A 14,159-nucleotide genomic window follows, 5' to 3' on the forward strand; every position below is an offset into this window, starting at 1 on the left:
AGTGTAGAGGTGGCAGGGTAGCCTAGTGGTTAGAGTGTAGAGGTGGCAGGGTAGCCTAGTGGTTAGAGTGTAGAGGTGGCAGGGTAGCCTAGTGGTTAGAGAGCGTTGGACTAGTAACCGAAAGATTGCAAGTTTGAATCCCCGAGCTGACAAGGTACAAATCTGTCGTTCTGCCCCTGAACAGGCAGTTAACCCACTGTTCCTAGGCCGTCATTGAAAATAAGAATTTGTTCTTAACTGACTTGCCTGGTAAAATAAAGATAAAAAAATAAAAAAATAAATCCTCTACTGTATGAGGGCCACCTGTACCATACAGCATCTCAGGAAACACACACAGTAAACTTACCCCAGTGGCTTTGGCCTTGGTGTAGGCATATTTCTCGCGTGTGTCTCTCTCAAAACGATACGTGGGCGCGAACGTGATCTCCTCCTCATCTGTGATGAGATTAAATAATAAAAAATAGAGAGAGAGAGAGATTACATGTACCAGGAATTTGACCTGGTGAAGTGGTGCTCAGGAACTTGCTAGCCTATAGTTTACAGAGAGTAAATTACAGGCTAGCTAGCCCTGCCAGAGAGTAAACTAGTAAACTATAGGCTAGCTAGCCTGTAGTTTACTCTCTGGTAGGGCTAGATAGCCTATAGTTTACCTCTGGTAGGGCTAGCTAGCCTGTAGTTTACTATCTGATAGGGCTAGGTAGCCTATAGTTTACCTCTGGTAGGGCTAGCTAGCCTGTAGTTTACTATCTGATAGGGCTTGGTAGCCTATAGTTTACCTCTGGTAGGGCTAGCTAGCCTGTAGTTTACTATCTGGTAGGGCTAGCTAGCCTGTAGTTTACTATCTGGTAGGGCTAGGTAGCCTATAGTTTACTATCTGGTAGGGCTAGGTAGCCTATAGTTTACTATCTGGTAGGGCTAGCTAGCCTATAGTTTACTATCTGATAGGGCTAGGTAGCCTATAGTTTACCTCTGGTAGGGCTAGCTAGCCTATAGTTTACTCTCTGGTAGGGCTAGCTAGCCTATAGTTTACTCTCTGGTATGGCTAGGTAGCCTATAGTTTACTATCTGGTAGGGCTAGCTAGCCTATAGTTTACTATCTGGTAGGGCTAGGTAGCCTATAGTTTACTATCTGGTAGGGCTAGATAGCCTATAGTTTACCTCTGGTAGGGCTAGCTAGCCTGTAGTTTACTATTTGATAGGGCTAGGTAGCCTATAGTTTACTATCTGGTAGGGCTAGGTAGCCTATAGTTTACTATCTGGTAGGGCTAGATAGCCTATAGTTTACTATCTGGTAGGGCTAGGTAGCCTATAGTTTACTATCTGGTAGGGCTAGATAGCCTATAGTTTACTATCTGGTAGGGCTAGGTAGCCTATAGTTTACTATCTGGTAGGGCTAGGTAGCCTATAGTTTACTATCTGGTAGGGCTAGCTAGCCTATAGTTTACTATCTGGTAGGGCTAGGTAGCCTATAGTTTACTATCTGGTAGGGCTAGATAGCCTATAGTTTACCTCTGGTAGGGCTAGCTAGCCTGTAGTTTACTATCTGGTAGGGCTAGGTAGCCTATAGTTTACTATCTGGTAGGGCTAGCTAGCCTATAGTTTACTATCTGGTAGGGCTAGGTAGCCTATAGTTTACTGGCAGGGCTAGCTAGAGTCATGGCTCTGGGGCTTGCAAGCCTATAGTTTACCAAGGCTAACATGCTGTAGATGTGTTCACTCAATGGCTAGTTGTGCCCATTCAATGACCATGGCTTTGACATAGAAATGCATTACTTTCATCAAAATCACTTATCAATGACCACCAATTTCATCCTCACATTTTCCATACACATCATATAGCCTAGTGAAGTTTAATTTACTTTAGTCATAGTTAGCTATGACAGAATGTATGTTGCTAGTGGCCATGTCTTACCATAGTGTAGGAATACCTTCCCCTCTCCTTTCTCAATGGTGAGCTGGTCTCTACACAGCAGTTCCTGGTACTGCTGCTGTTTGATCTTGGTCACGATGCTCTCTGCTTCCTGTTAAGGGAACACAATGCAAAGTAGCTGCTCTCTCTTCCTGCACAGTGATGTCATCAGAACAACACTGTCTCTATTTAGCCTAACTGCTGCTAGAGAAATAGGGAACATGAACTGCATGCTGGCTTTGTCCCAAATGGCACCCTCATCCCTATATTAGTGAACTACTGTAGATCAGGGCTTTTGGTAAAAAAAAAAAAAAAAAGTTTTAAAAAGTAGTGCACTCCTCTGGTCCATGTCCTTTACACAACTTGCTTGCTTACGCTTACTTACTTGGTATGTAACAGCATGTTCAACAAGCACATGAATACAAATTTAGATGAGCAGTGGTTGAGAGCTGTTGATAGTCGACAAAGCAGTTGAGAGCTGTGTATATTCCCCCCCAAGCAGACACCTCGACGGCCCTGAAAGAACTTTATTAGACTCTATGTAAACTGGAAACCACATATCCTGAGGCTGCATTTATTGTAGCTGGGTATTTTAACAAGGCTAATCTGAAAACAAGGCTCCCTACATTTTATCAGCATATCAAATGTGCGATCCGGTCTGGCTAAACTCTGGATCATTGCTACTCTAATTTCCGTGATGCATACAAAGCCCTCCCTCGGCCTCCTTTCGGGAAATCTGACCACGACTCCATTTGGTTGCTCCCAGCCTATAGACAGTAACAAATCAGGAAACGCCCGTGCTCAGGACTGTTCAACGCTGGTCCGACCAATCTGATTCCACGCCTCAAGATTGCTTTGATCACGTGGACTGGGATATGTTCCGGATAGCATCGTACAACAACATTGATGTATACACTGATTTGGTGAGGGAGTTTATTAGAAAGTGCATGTGGTAGATGACTCCGCCCTCCACAGTGACTATTTAAACCTTCTCTAACCAGAAACCGTGGATTGATGACCAGAAACATGACCGAATACAAACAGTGTAGCTATTCCCTCCGCGTGGCAATCAAACAAGCTAAGCGTCAGTATAGAGACAAAGTAGAGTCGCAATTCAACGGCTCAGACACCAGACGTATGTGGCAGGGTCTACAGTAAATCACGGATTACAAAAAGAAAACCAGCCCCATCGCGGACACCGATGTCTTGCTCCCAGACAAACTAAACAACTTCTTTGCTCGCTTTGAGGACAATACAGTGCCACTGACACGACCCGCTACCAAAACCTGCGGGCTCTCCTTCACCACAGCCAACGTGAGTAAAACATTTAAACGTGTCAACCCACGCAAGGCTGCCAGCCCAGACGGCATCCCTAGCCACGTCCTCAGGGCATGCGCAGACCAGCTGGCTGGTGTGTTTACGGACATATTCAATCAATCCCTATCCCAGTCTGCTGTTCCCACATGCTTCAAGAGGGCCACCATTGTTCCTGTTCCCAAGAAAGTTAAGGTAACTGAGCTAAACGACTATTGCCCCGTAGCACTCACTTCCGTCATCATGAAGTGCTTTGAGAGACTAGTCAAGGACAATATCTCCTCCACCCGACCTGACACCCTAGACCCACTCCAATTTGCTTACCGCCCCAATAGGTCCACAGACGATGCAATCACCATCACACTGCACACTGTCCTATCCCATCTGGACAAGAGAAATACCTATGTAAGAATGCTGTTCATCGATTACAGCTCAGCATAGTACCCTCCAAACTCGTCATTAATCACAAGACCCTGGGTCTCGACCCCGCCCTATGCAACTGGGTCCTGGACTTTCTGTCGGGCCGCCCCACAGTGGTGAGGGTAGGAAACAACATCTCCACCCCGCTGATCCTCAACACTGGGGCCCCATAAGGGTGTGTGCTCAGCCCTCTCCTGTACTCCCTGTTCACCCACGACTGCGTGGCCAAACACGCTTCCAACTCAATCATCAAGTTTGCAGACGACACTACAGTGGTAGGCTTGATTACCAACAACGATGAGACGGCCTACAAGGAGGAAGTGAGGGCCCTCAGAGTGTGGTGTCAGGAAAATAACCTCTCACTCAACATCAACAAAACAAAGGAGATAATCGTGGACTTTAGGAAACAGCAGAGGGAGCACCCCCCTATCCACATCGACGGGACAGCAGTGGAGAAGGTGGAAAGTTTTAAGTTCCTCAGCGTACACATCACGGACAAACTGAAAAGGTCCACCCACACAGACAGCGTGGTGAAGAAGGCGCAACAGCGTCTCTTCAACCTCAGGGGGCTGAAGAAATGTGGCTTGTCACCAAAAACACTCACAAACTTTTACAGATGCACAATCAAGAGCATCCTGTCGGACTGTATCACCGCCTGGTACGGCGGAGACTGAGAGACTGAAAAACAGCTTCTATCTCAAGGCCATCAAACTGTTAAACAGCAATCACTAACATTGAGTGGCTGCTGCCAACATACAGACTCAAATCTCTAGCCACTTTAATCATTAATAATTGGATGTAAATAAATGTATCACTAGTCACTAATAAACTTTATATAATGTTTACATACCCTACATTACTCATCTCATATGTATATACTGTACTCTACACCATCTACTGCATCTTGCCATCTTTATGTAATACATGTATCAATGGCCACTTTAAACAATGCAACTTAATATAATGTTCACATACCCTACATTACTCATCTCATATGTATATACTGTACGACTGCTCTCGCCTAATTTTCAACCGCTGTCCCTGGGCAGGTTATTAAAAACAATTACAATATAGACAATCATTGAGCAGTGAGCACACGCAGAGCAACATAGGACAAGCAAGACGTAGCATACAGACAGAGTAACATAGAACAAGCAACAACTCATCCAGAACGCCGCAGCCCGTCTGGTGTTCAACCTTCCCAAGTTCTCTCACGTCACCCCGCTCCTCCGCTCTCTCCACTGGCTTCCAGTTGAAGCTCGCATCCGCTACAAGACCATGGTGCTTGCCTACGGAGCTGTGAGGGGAACGGCACCTCAGTACCTCCAGGCTCTGATCAGGCCCTACACCCAAACAAGGGCACTGCGTTCATCCACCTCTGGCCTGCTCGCCTCCCTACCACTGAGGAAGTACAGTTCCCGCTCAGCCCAGTCAAAACTGTTCGCTGCTCTGGCCCCCCAATGGTGGAACAAACTCCCTCACGACGCCAGGACAGCGGAGTCAATCACCACCTTCCGGAGACACCTGAAACCCCACCTCTTTAAGGAATACCTAGGATAGGATAAAGTAATCCCCCCCCCCTTAAAAGATTTAGATGCACTACTGTTCCACTGGATGTCATAAGGTGAATGCACCAATTTGTAAGTCGCTCTGGATAAGAGCGTCTGCTAAATGACTTAAATGTAAATGTAAACGTAGCATACAGACAGAGCAACATAGAACAAGCAAGACATAGCATGCAGACAGAGCAACATAGGACAATCAAGACATAGCATGCAGACAGAGAAACATAGAACAAGTAAGACGTAGCATGCAGACAGAGCAACATAGAACAAAAAGCAACAAGACAAAATTCATAAAAGCAACAAAGTGTTTCCACACCTCACAAGCTACAGACAACAGACAACATGGAAAGCGGGAACACACAGCTAGGGATTATGATCACACATCTGATTGATCTTGAGCCATGTATTCATACATTTTGTGAAAGTGTGATAGGTGGTGCAGTTATGTGTGTCTGATGGGGGTGATGAAGTTGTTGAGAGTTGTTAATAGTCGATAGAGCAGTTGAGAGTTGTTGATAGAGCAGATGAGAGTTGTTAATAGTCGATAGAGCAGATGAGAGTTGTTGATAGTCGATAGAGCAGATGAGAGTTGTTAATAGTCGATAGAGCAGTTGAGAGTTGTTGATAGTCGATAGAGCAGTTGAGAGTTGTTAATAGTCGATAGAGCAGTTGAGAGTTGTTGATAGTCGATAGAGCAGATGAGAGTTGTTAATAGTCGATAGAGCAGTTGAGAGTTGAGAGTTGTTGATAGAGCAGATGAGAGTTGTTGATAGTCGATAGAGCAGATGAGAGTTGTTAATAGTCGATAGAGCAGATGAGAGTTGTTGATAGTCGATAGAGCAGATGAGAGTTGTTGATAGTCGATAGAGCAGATGAGAGTTGTTGATAGAGCAGTTGAAAGTTGTTGATAGTCGATAGAGCAGATGAGAGTTGTTGATAGAGCAGTTGAGAGTTGTTAATAGTCGATAGAGCAGATGAGAGTTGTTAATAGTCGATAGAGTAGATGAGAGTTGTTGATAGTCGATAGAGCAGTTGAGAGTTGTTAATAGTCGATAGAGCAGATGAGAGTTGTTGATAGTCGATAGAGCAGTTGAGAGCTGTTGATAGTCGATAGAGCAGATGAGAGCTGTTGATAGTCGATAGAGCAGTTGAGAGTTGTTAATAGTCGATAGAGCAGTTGAGAGCTGTTGATAGTCGATAGAGCAGATGAGAGTTGTTAATAGTCGATAGAGCAGATGAGAGTTGTTAATAGTCGATAGAGCAGATGAGAGTTGTTAATAGTCGATAGAGCAGTTGAGAGCTGTTGATAGTCGATAGAGCAGATGAGAGTTGTTAATAGTCGATAGAGCAGATGAGAGTTGTTAATAGTCGATAGAGCAGTTGAGAGTTGTTGATAGTCGATAGAGCAGATGAGAGTTGTTAATAGTCGATAGAGCAGTTGAGAGTTGTTAATAGTCGATAGAGCAGTTGAGAGTTGAGAATTGTTGATAGAGCAGATGAGAGTTGTTAATAGTCGATAGAGCAGTTGAGAGTTGTTGATAGTCGATAGAGCAGATGAGAGTTGTTGATAGTCGATAGAGCAGATGAGAGTTGTTGATAGAGCAGTTGAGAGTTGTTGATAGTCGATAGAGCAGTTGAGAGCTGTTGATAGTCGATAGAGCAGATGAGAGTTGTTAATAGTCGATAGAGCAGATGAGAGTTGTTAATAGTCGATAGAGCAGTTGAGAGTTGTTGATAGTCGATAGAGCAGATGAGAGTTGTTAATAGTCGATAGAGCAGTTGAGAGTTGTTAATAGTCGATAGAGCAGTTGAGAGTTGAGAATTGTTGATAGAGCAGATGAGAGTTGTTAATAGTCGATAGAGCAGTTGAGAGTTGTTGATAGTCGATAGAGCAGATGCGAGTTGTTGATAGTCGATAGAGCAGATGAGAGTTGTTAATAGTCGATAGAGCAGTTGAGAGTTGTTGATAGTCGATAGAGCAGATGAGAGTTGTTGATAGTCGATAGAGCAGATGAGAGTTGTTGATAGAGCAGTTGAGAGTTGTTGATAGTGGATAGAGCAGATGAGAGTTGTTGATAGAGCAGTTGAGAGTTGTTAATAGTCGATAGAGCAGATGAGAGTTGTTAATAGTCGATAGAGTAGATGAGAGTTGTTGATAGTCGATAGAGCAGTTGAGAGTTGTTAATAGTCGATAGAGCAGATGAGAGCTGTTGATAGTCGATAGAGCAGTTAAGAGTTGTTAATAGTCGATAGAGCAGTTGAGAGCTGTTGATAGTCGATAGAGCAGATGAGAGTTGTTAATAGTCGATAGAGCAGATGAGAGTTGTTAATAGTCGATAGAGCAGATGAGAGTTGTTAATAGTCGATAGAGCAGATGAGAGCTGTTGATAGTCGATAGAGCAGTTGAGAGTTGTTAATAGTCGATAGAGCAGATGAGAGTTGTTGATAGTCGATAGAGCAGATGAGAGTTGTTGATAGTCGATAGAGCAGATGAGAGTTGTTATGATAGTCGATAGAGCAGATGAGAGTTGTTGATAGAGCAGATCGAGTTGTTGATAGAGCAGTTGAGAGTTGTTAATAGTCGATAGAGCAGATGAGAGTTGTTGATAGTCGATAGAGCAGTTGAGAGTTGTTGATAGTCGATAGAGCAGTTGAGAGTTGTTGATAGAGCAGATGAGAGTTGTTAATAGTCGATAGAGCAGTTGAGAGTTGTTGATAGAGCAGATGAGAGTTGTGAGAGTTGTTATAGTCGATAGAGCAGATGAGTCGATAGAGCGATAGAGCAGATGAGAGTTGTTGATAGTCGATAGAGCAGATGAGAGTTGTTAATAGTCGATAGAGCAGTTGAGAGCTGTTGATAGTCGATAGAGCAGTTAAGAGTTGTTAATAGTCGATAGAGCAGTTGAGAGCTGTTGATAGTCGATAGAGCAGATGAGAGTTGTTAATAGTCGATAGAGCAGATGAGAGTTGTTAATAGTCGATAGAGCAGATGAGAGTTGTTAATAGTCGATAGAGCAGATGAGAGCTGTTGATAGTCGATAGAGCAGTTGAGAGTTGTTGATAGTCGATAGAGCAGATGAGAGTTGTTGATAGTCGATAGAGCAGATGAGAGTTGTTGATAGTCGATAGAGCAGTTGAGATAGAGCAGATGAGAGTTGTTAATAGAGCATGAGAGAGCAGATGAGAGTTGTTGATAGTCGATAGAGCAGTTGAGAGTTGTTAATAGTCGATAGAGCAGATGAGAGTTGTTGATAGTCGATAGAGCAGTTGAGAGTTGTTGATAGTCGATAGAGCAGTTGAGAGTTGTTGATAGAGCAGATGAGAGTTGTTAATAGTCGATAGAGCAGTTGAGAGTTGTTGATAGAGCAGATGAGAGTTGTTAATAGTCGATAGAGCAGATGAGAGTTGTTGATAGTCGATAGAGCAGATGAGAGTTGTTAATAGTCGATAGAGCAGTTGAGAGTTGTTAATAGTCGATAGAGCAGATGAGAGTTGTTAATAGTCGATAGAGCAGTTGAGAGTTGTTAATAGTCGATAGAGCAGTTGAGAGTTGTTGATAGTCGATAGAGCAGTTGAGAGTTGTTGATAGAGCAGATGAGAGTTGTTAATAGTCGATAGAGCAGATTAGAGTTGTTGATAGAGCAGTTGAGAGCTGTTGATAGTCGATAGAGCAGTTGAGAGCTGTTGACAGTCGATAGAGCAGATGAGAGTTGTTGATAGTCGATAGAGCAGTTGAGAGCTGTTGATACTGTAGCAACCTTAACCCAACACAGCCTCTTTAAAAGGTTCAGATCTCTTAGCATAACGGTTAAGGTTGAGTTGACAGTCGCTGGACCCAGGTTAGAGTCCCGGTCAGGCTACCCCCCGAAATTTCATTACATTACAATCTCCACATCCAACGTTAACTGCTATGCTAGTTCAACTTACTGTGGATGGCAATTCAATTCGATAATTCAGATCCCCAAGCCAGAACAGATGAGTGAATCGATGTGTGATGTCAAAAGGATTCAGTTTCTTATCTCCAAGATTCAAGAAACGTAGGATGCTGACGTAATTTTGGTTGCGTCTGGTAAGAGAAATAAATGTTGAGAAAATAAATGTCTTGCTTTCAAGTACTTGAGATATGAAGAGATATGGTATCTTCTTTTCTCAGGTTTAGCTATTTTTGCAATATGCAGACTCATATCTTTGTGTTCCCTATTTCATCAAACAGAAATTAACAGAACCAGTTAAAGGCTATTCAAGAAATAGAGCAGACAGGACACAAATAACAACAGACATCCTAAATAATACTGGAGCATAAAACAACCACCCTCAAAAAAACTTGTAAGAGTTTAGAGGCATTTTAAGGAGATGCTAAATATTCTGATATTGTGTCAGTGGAATAAATACACTCTTTTTTGATTTAGCTCCATTTTTGATTTAGCTCCATTTGCTTTCAACATAAACTGGTTTCTAGGGGTCAGAACTATTTAATTTATTATTTATTATTTAAAATGCTTGAGGATTATTACATTCTGATTACATCATTTGTCAGCCATTTTTTAAATTCCTGTAGCTCACCTGAGCTTCTTCTCGCTCCCCGAAGTCAGGTGACTGTTGACGAAGCCAAAGGAAGTACCGTTGAACATGAAGGACACGCCCACTGCTCCCTTATTTCCTGGAACACAAAGGAAAAACAACAAGGATGTGACGTTAGGCCTCTCTACTGTTTGTGCCTTTCATCATCTCGGTTGTTAATAAAAAGAAGGCCAGTTTCCCAGACACAGATTAAGTCTAGTCTTGGACCTAAAAAGCAATTTCATTGGAGAATCTTCATTGCACATGCATTTTAAACCAGAACTAGGTTTCATCTGTGTCTGGGAAATTGGGCCAAATAGTCTGCAGTGAATTGATGGGTCTGCAGTGAGTGGATGAGTCTGCAGTGGGTGGATGGGTCTGCAGTGAATTGATGGGTTTGCAGTGAGTGGATGAGTCTGCAGTGGGTGGATGGGTCTGCAGTGAATTGATGGGTCTGCAGTGAGTGGATGAGTCTGCAGTGAATTGATGGGTCTGCAGTGAGTGGATGAGTCTGCATTGGGTGGTTGAGTCTGCAGTGGGTGGATGGGTCTGCAGTGGGTGGTTGAGTCTGCAGTGGGTGGATGAGTCTGCAGTGGGTGGATGATTCTGCAGTGAGTGGATGAGTCTGCAGTGAGTGGATGGGTCTGCAGTGAGCTAATGAGTCTGCAGTGAGTGGATGGGTCTGCAGTGAGCTAATGAGTCTGCAGTGAGTGGATGAGTCTGCAGTGGGTGGATGAGTCTGCAGTGGGTGGATGGGTCTGCAGTGAATTGATGGGTCTGCAGTGAGTGGATGAGTCTGCAGTGGGTGGATGAGTCTGCAGTGAGTGGATGAGTCTGCAGTGGGTGGATGGGTCTGCAGTGAATTGATGGGTCTGCAGTGAATTGATGGGTCTGCAGTGGTTGGATGATTCTGCAGTGAGTGGATGAGTCTGCAGGGAATTGGTGGGTCTGTAGTGGGTGGATGATTCTGCAGTGGGTGGATGATTCTGCAGTGGATGAATGAGTCTGCAGTGGGTGGATGGGTCTGCAGTGGGTGGATGAGTCTGCAGTGGGTGGATGAGTCTGCAGTGGGTGGATGAGTCTGCAGTGAGTGGATGAGTCTGCAGTGAGTGGATGAGTCTGCAGTGAGTGGATGGGTCTGCAGTGGGCTAATGAGTCTGCAGTGAGTGGATGAGTCTGCAGTGAGTGAGTCTGGATGGATGGTCTGCAGTGGGTGGATGAGTCTGCAGTGGGTGGATGGGTCTGCAGTGGGGATGAGTCTGCAGTGGGTGGATGGGTCTGGATGGGTCTGCAGTGGGTGGATGAGTCTGCAGTGGGTGGATGAGTCTGCAGTGGGTGGATGGGTCTGCAGTGGGTGGATGATTCTGCAGTGGGTGGATGAGTCTGCAGTGAGTGGATGAGTCTGCAGTGAGTGGATGAGTCTGCAGTGAGTGGATGAGTCTGCAGTGAGTGGATGGGTCTGCAGTGAGCTAATGAGTCTGCAGTGAGTGGATGAGTCTGCAGTGAGTGGATGGGTCTGCAGTGGGTGGATGAGTCTGCAGTGGGTGGATGGGTCTGCAGTGGGTGGATGGGTCTGCAGTGGGTGGATGGGTCTGCAGTGGGTGGATGATTCTGCAGTGGGTGGATGAGTCTGCAGTGAGTGGTTGAGTCTGCAGTGAGTGGATGGGTCTGTAGTGGGTGGATGAGTCTGCAGTGAGTGGATGAGTCTGCAGTGGGTGGATGGGTCTGCAGTGGGTGGATGAGTCTGCAGTGAGTGGATGGGTCTGCAGTGGGTGGATGAGTCTGCAGTGAGTGGATGAGTCTGCAGTGAGTGGATGAGTCTGCAGTGGGTGGATGGGTCTGCAGTGGGTGGATGAGTCTGCAGTGAGTGGATGAGTCTGCAGTGAGTGGATGGGTCTGTAGTGGGTGGATGAGTCTGCAGTGAGTGGATGAGTCTGCAGTGGGTGGATGAGTCTGCAGTGAGTGGATGGGTCTGCAGTGGGTGGATGATTCTGCAGTGAGTGGATGGGTCTGCAGTGGGTGGATGGGTCTGCAGTGAGTGGATGAGTCTGCAGTGGGTGGATGGGTCTGCAGTGGGTGGATGATTCTGCAGTGAGCTGATAGGTCTGTAGTGAGATGATGGGATTTACCCAGTGCGTTGGCGATCCCTGTCTTAACGCTGTCTGAAAAGATGTGTGAGATTCTGTTTTCGTGCTCTGGCTTGGCTAGCACAACGATGCGGATGTTCCATAGCGTTTGGATGGCTATCTGAACAAAATACAACACATAATAATTACAATAAAACACATATTCATCTTTTTTTTTTTAAATGTATGGTGAATTATATTACAATCTGACAGTCACTGTCATTTGTTTTAATGTAATGTCCCAAGGCTTATTTGTAACCACATATACAGCCATCTCAGGTGGATGAGATTCGTTGTAATGTGTAACCTACCTAATACCAGTGTAGAAATCAGGAGTAAGTAACTATACTTTAAGGGGAGGTTTCCCGGACTCAGATTAAGCCTTGTCCTCAGATTAAACCTCGTCCTCAGATTAAACCTTGTCCTCAGATTAAACCTTGTCCTCAGATTAAGCCCTATCCTCAGATTAAGCCCTATCCTCAGATTAAACCCTATCCTCAGATTAAGCCCTATCCTCAGATTAATCCCTATCCTCAGATTAAACCCTAGATTAAGCCTTGTCCTCAGATTAAGCCCTATCCTCAGATTAAGCCTTATCCTCAGATTAAGCCCTATCCTCAGATTAATCCCTATCCTCAGATTAAACCCTAGATTAAGCCCTATCCTCAGATTAAGCCCTATCCTCAGATTAAGCCTTGTCCTCAGATTAAGCCCTATCCTCAGATTATGCCCTATCCTCAGATTAAGCCCGGTCCTCAGATTAAACCCTATTCTCAGATTAAGCCCTATCCTCAGATTAAGCCTTGTCCTCAGATTAAGCCTAGCAAAATCAATGGAAAATCTAAATTGAAAGTGCTTTGTAGTCCAGGACTAGGCTTAATATGTGTCCTGGAAACTGGCACTGAGTGTTGAGATAGTAACTGACTTGTTTGAAGCTGATGTTGGTGGTTCCTCTCAAGGCACTCTTCAGTGTGTCTATCCACTCCTTCTCCCCCAGGGGATCTTCCTGAGTCCCGATCACATAGATGTCATGAGGAATGTGGTCGGCCGTGTCGTCCCTGGTCTTGCCCTGACCCTTACACTGGAACCAGGATGCTATGCTGTGGGGGGGACTGGCGTTACCTGGAGGAAGAGGTAATTATCAATCAATCAATTGTTTAATTGTCCCAATCAATCAATGTGTAATTAGTTGAGTTCTTGAGCAAAATAATTATCGACTGAGCTGAAGTAGCAATATCGATATCGAACAATATTGATACTAATTGATAAATAAAGTATTATTTCTCAACAAATTGATGCACTGGGTAGATTGTTCTATGTATTTTAGTTAACGTAGACATCGAAGGCGGCCATTTTACCCATATTCCAGGTACCAACGAACACAGTGATCATATCTGGCTCAGGCTTGTCCGAGTGTTTGTTCTTCATCTGCTGAAGGAGTTGACAGAACCCCTCTCTTTTCTGGTGACGCACACACACACACACACACACACACACACACACACACACACACACACACACACACACACACACACACACACACACACACACACACACACACATCAGAAAGATGACCACACAGTTTACATGAAGCCATAGCTTGATGGTACAAGGCATTCAGAAAGTATTCTCACCTTTTTACACATTTTGTTGTGTTACAGCCTGAATTCAATATGGATTAAATAGTGTTTTAAAATTATTATTTTTTTTACACACAATAGGCCAGTAAGTCTAAGTGGATTTATGTTTTTTGAAATTTTTATAAATGAAAAGCTGAAATGTCTTGAATCAATAAGTATTCAACCCTCTTGTTTAGGCCTAAATAAGTTCAGGAGTAAAACTGTTTTAAATTGCAATAATAGTGTTCAACATGATTTTTGAATGACTACATCATCTCTGTACCACACCCATACACACATACAATTATCTCTAAGGTCCCTCAGTCGAGCAGTCAATTTCAAACACAGATTCAACCACAAAGACCAGGTTTTCCAATGCCTCACAAAGAAGGGCACCTATTGGTCGATGGGTAGACATTAAGTAAAAAGCAGACATTGAATATCCCTTTGTGCAGGCTGTAGTTATTAATTACACTTTGGATGGTGCATCAATACACCAAGTCACTATAAAGATACAGGCGTCCTTCCTAACTCAGTTGCCGGAGAGGAAGGAAACTGCTCAGGGATTTCAACATGAGGCCAATGGTGACTTTAAAACTGAGGATGGATCAACAACATTGTAGTTACTCCACAATACTAACCTAAA

The 14,159-nt window shown here is 44.1% G+C and overlaps 1 protein-coding gene across 1 annotated transcript in view; it reads right to left on the bottom strand.

Annotated features, from left to right (window-relative positions):
- Positions 1-14,159, bottom strand: part of LOC115119147 (phosphatidylinositol 3,4,5-trisphosphate 5-phosphatase 1) — a 68,359-nt gene that overhangs the window by 14,295 nt on the left and 39,905 nt on the right. Inside the window, exons 11-17 of the mRNA XM_029647898.2 lie at positions 13,253-13,355; positions 12,820-13,016; positions 11,898-12,015; positions 9,772-9,868; positions 9,136-9,274; positions 1,913-2,021; positions 347-435 (exon numbers count right to left, since the gene is read on the bottom strand). Of these exons, the coding sequence (XP_029503758.2) occupies positions 347-435; positions 1,913-2,021; positions 9,136-9,274; positions 9,772-9,868; positions 11,898-12,015; positions 12,820-13,016; positions 13,253-13,355 (852 nt within the window). The remainder of the gene's footprint in view (positions 1-346; positions 436-1,912; positions 2,022-9,135; positions 9,275-9,771; positions 9,869-11,897; positions 12,016-12,819; positions 13,017-13,252; positions 13,356-14,159) is intronic.

Source organism: Oncorhynchus nerka, linkage group LG25 (assembly GCF_034236695.1).
Source record: "Oncorhynchus nerka isolate Pitt River linkage group LG25, Oner_Uvic_2.0, whole genome shotgun sequence".
Lineage (NCBI taxonomy): Eukaryota > Metazoa > Chordata > Actinopteri > Salmoniformes > Salmonidae > Oncorhynchus > Oncorhynchus nerka.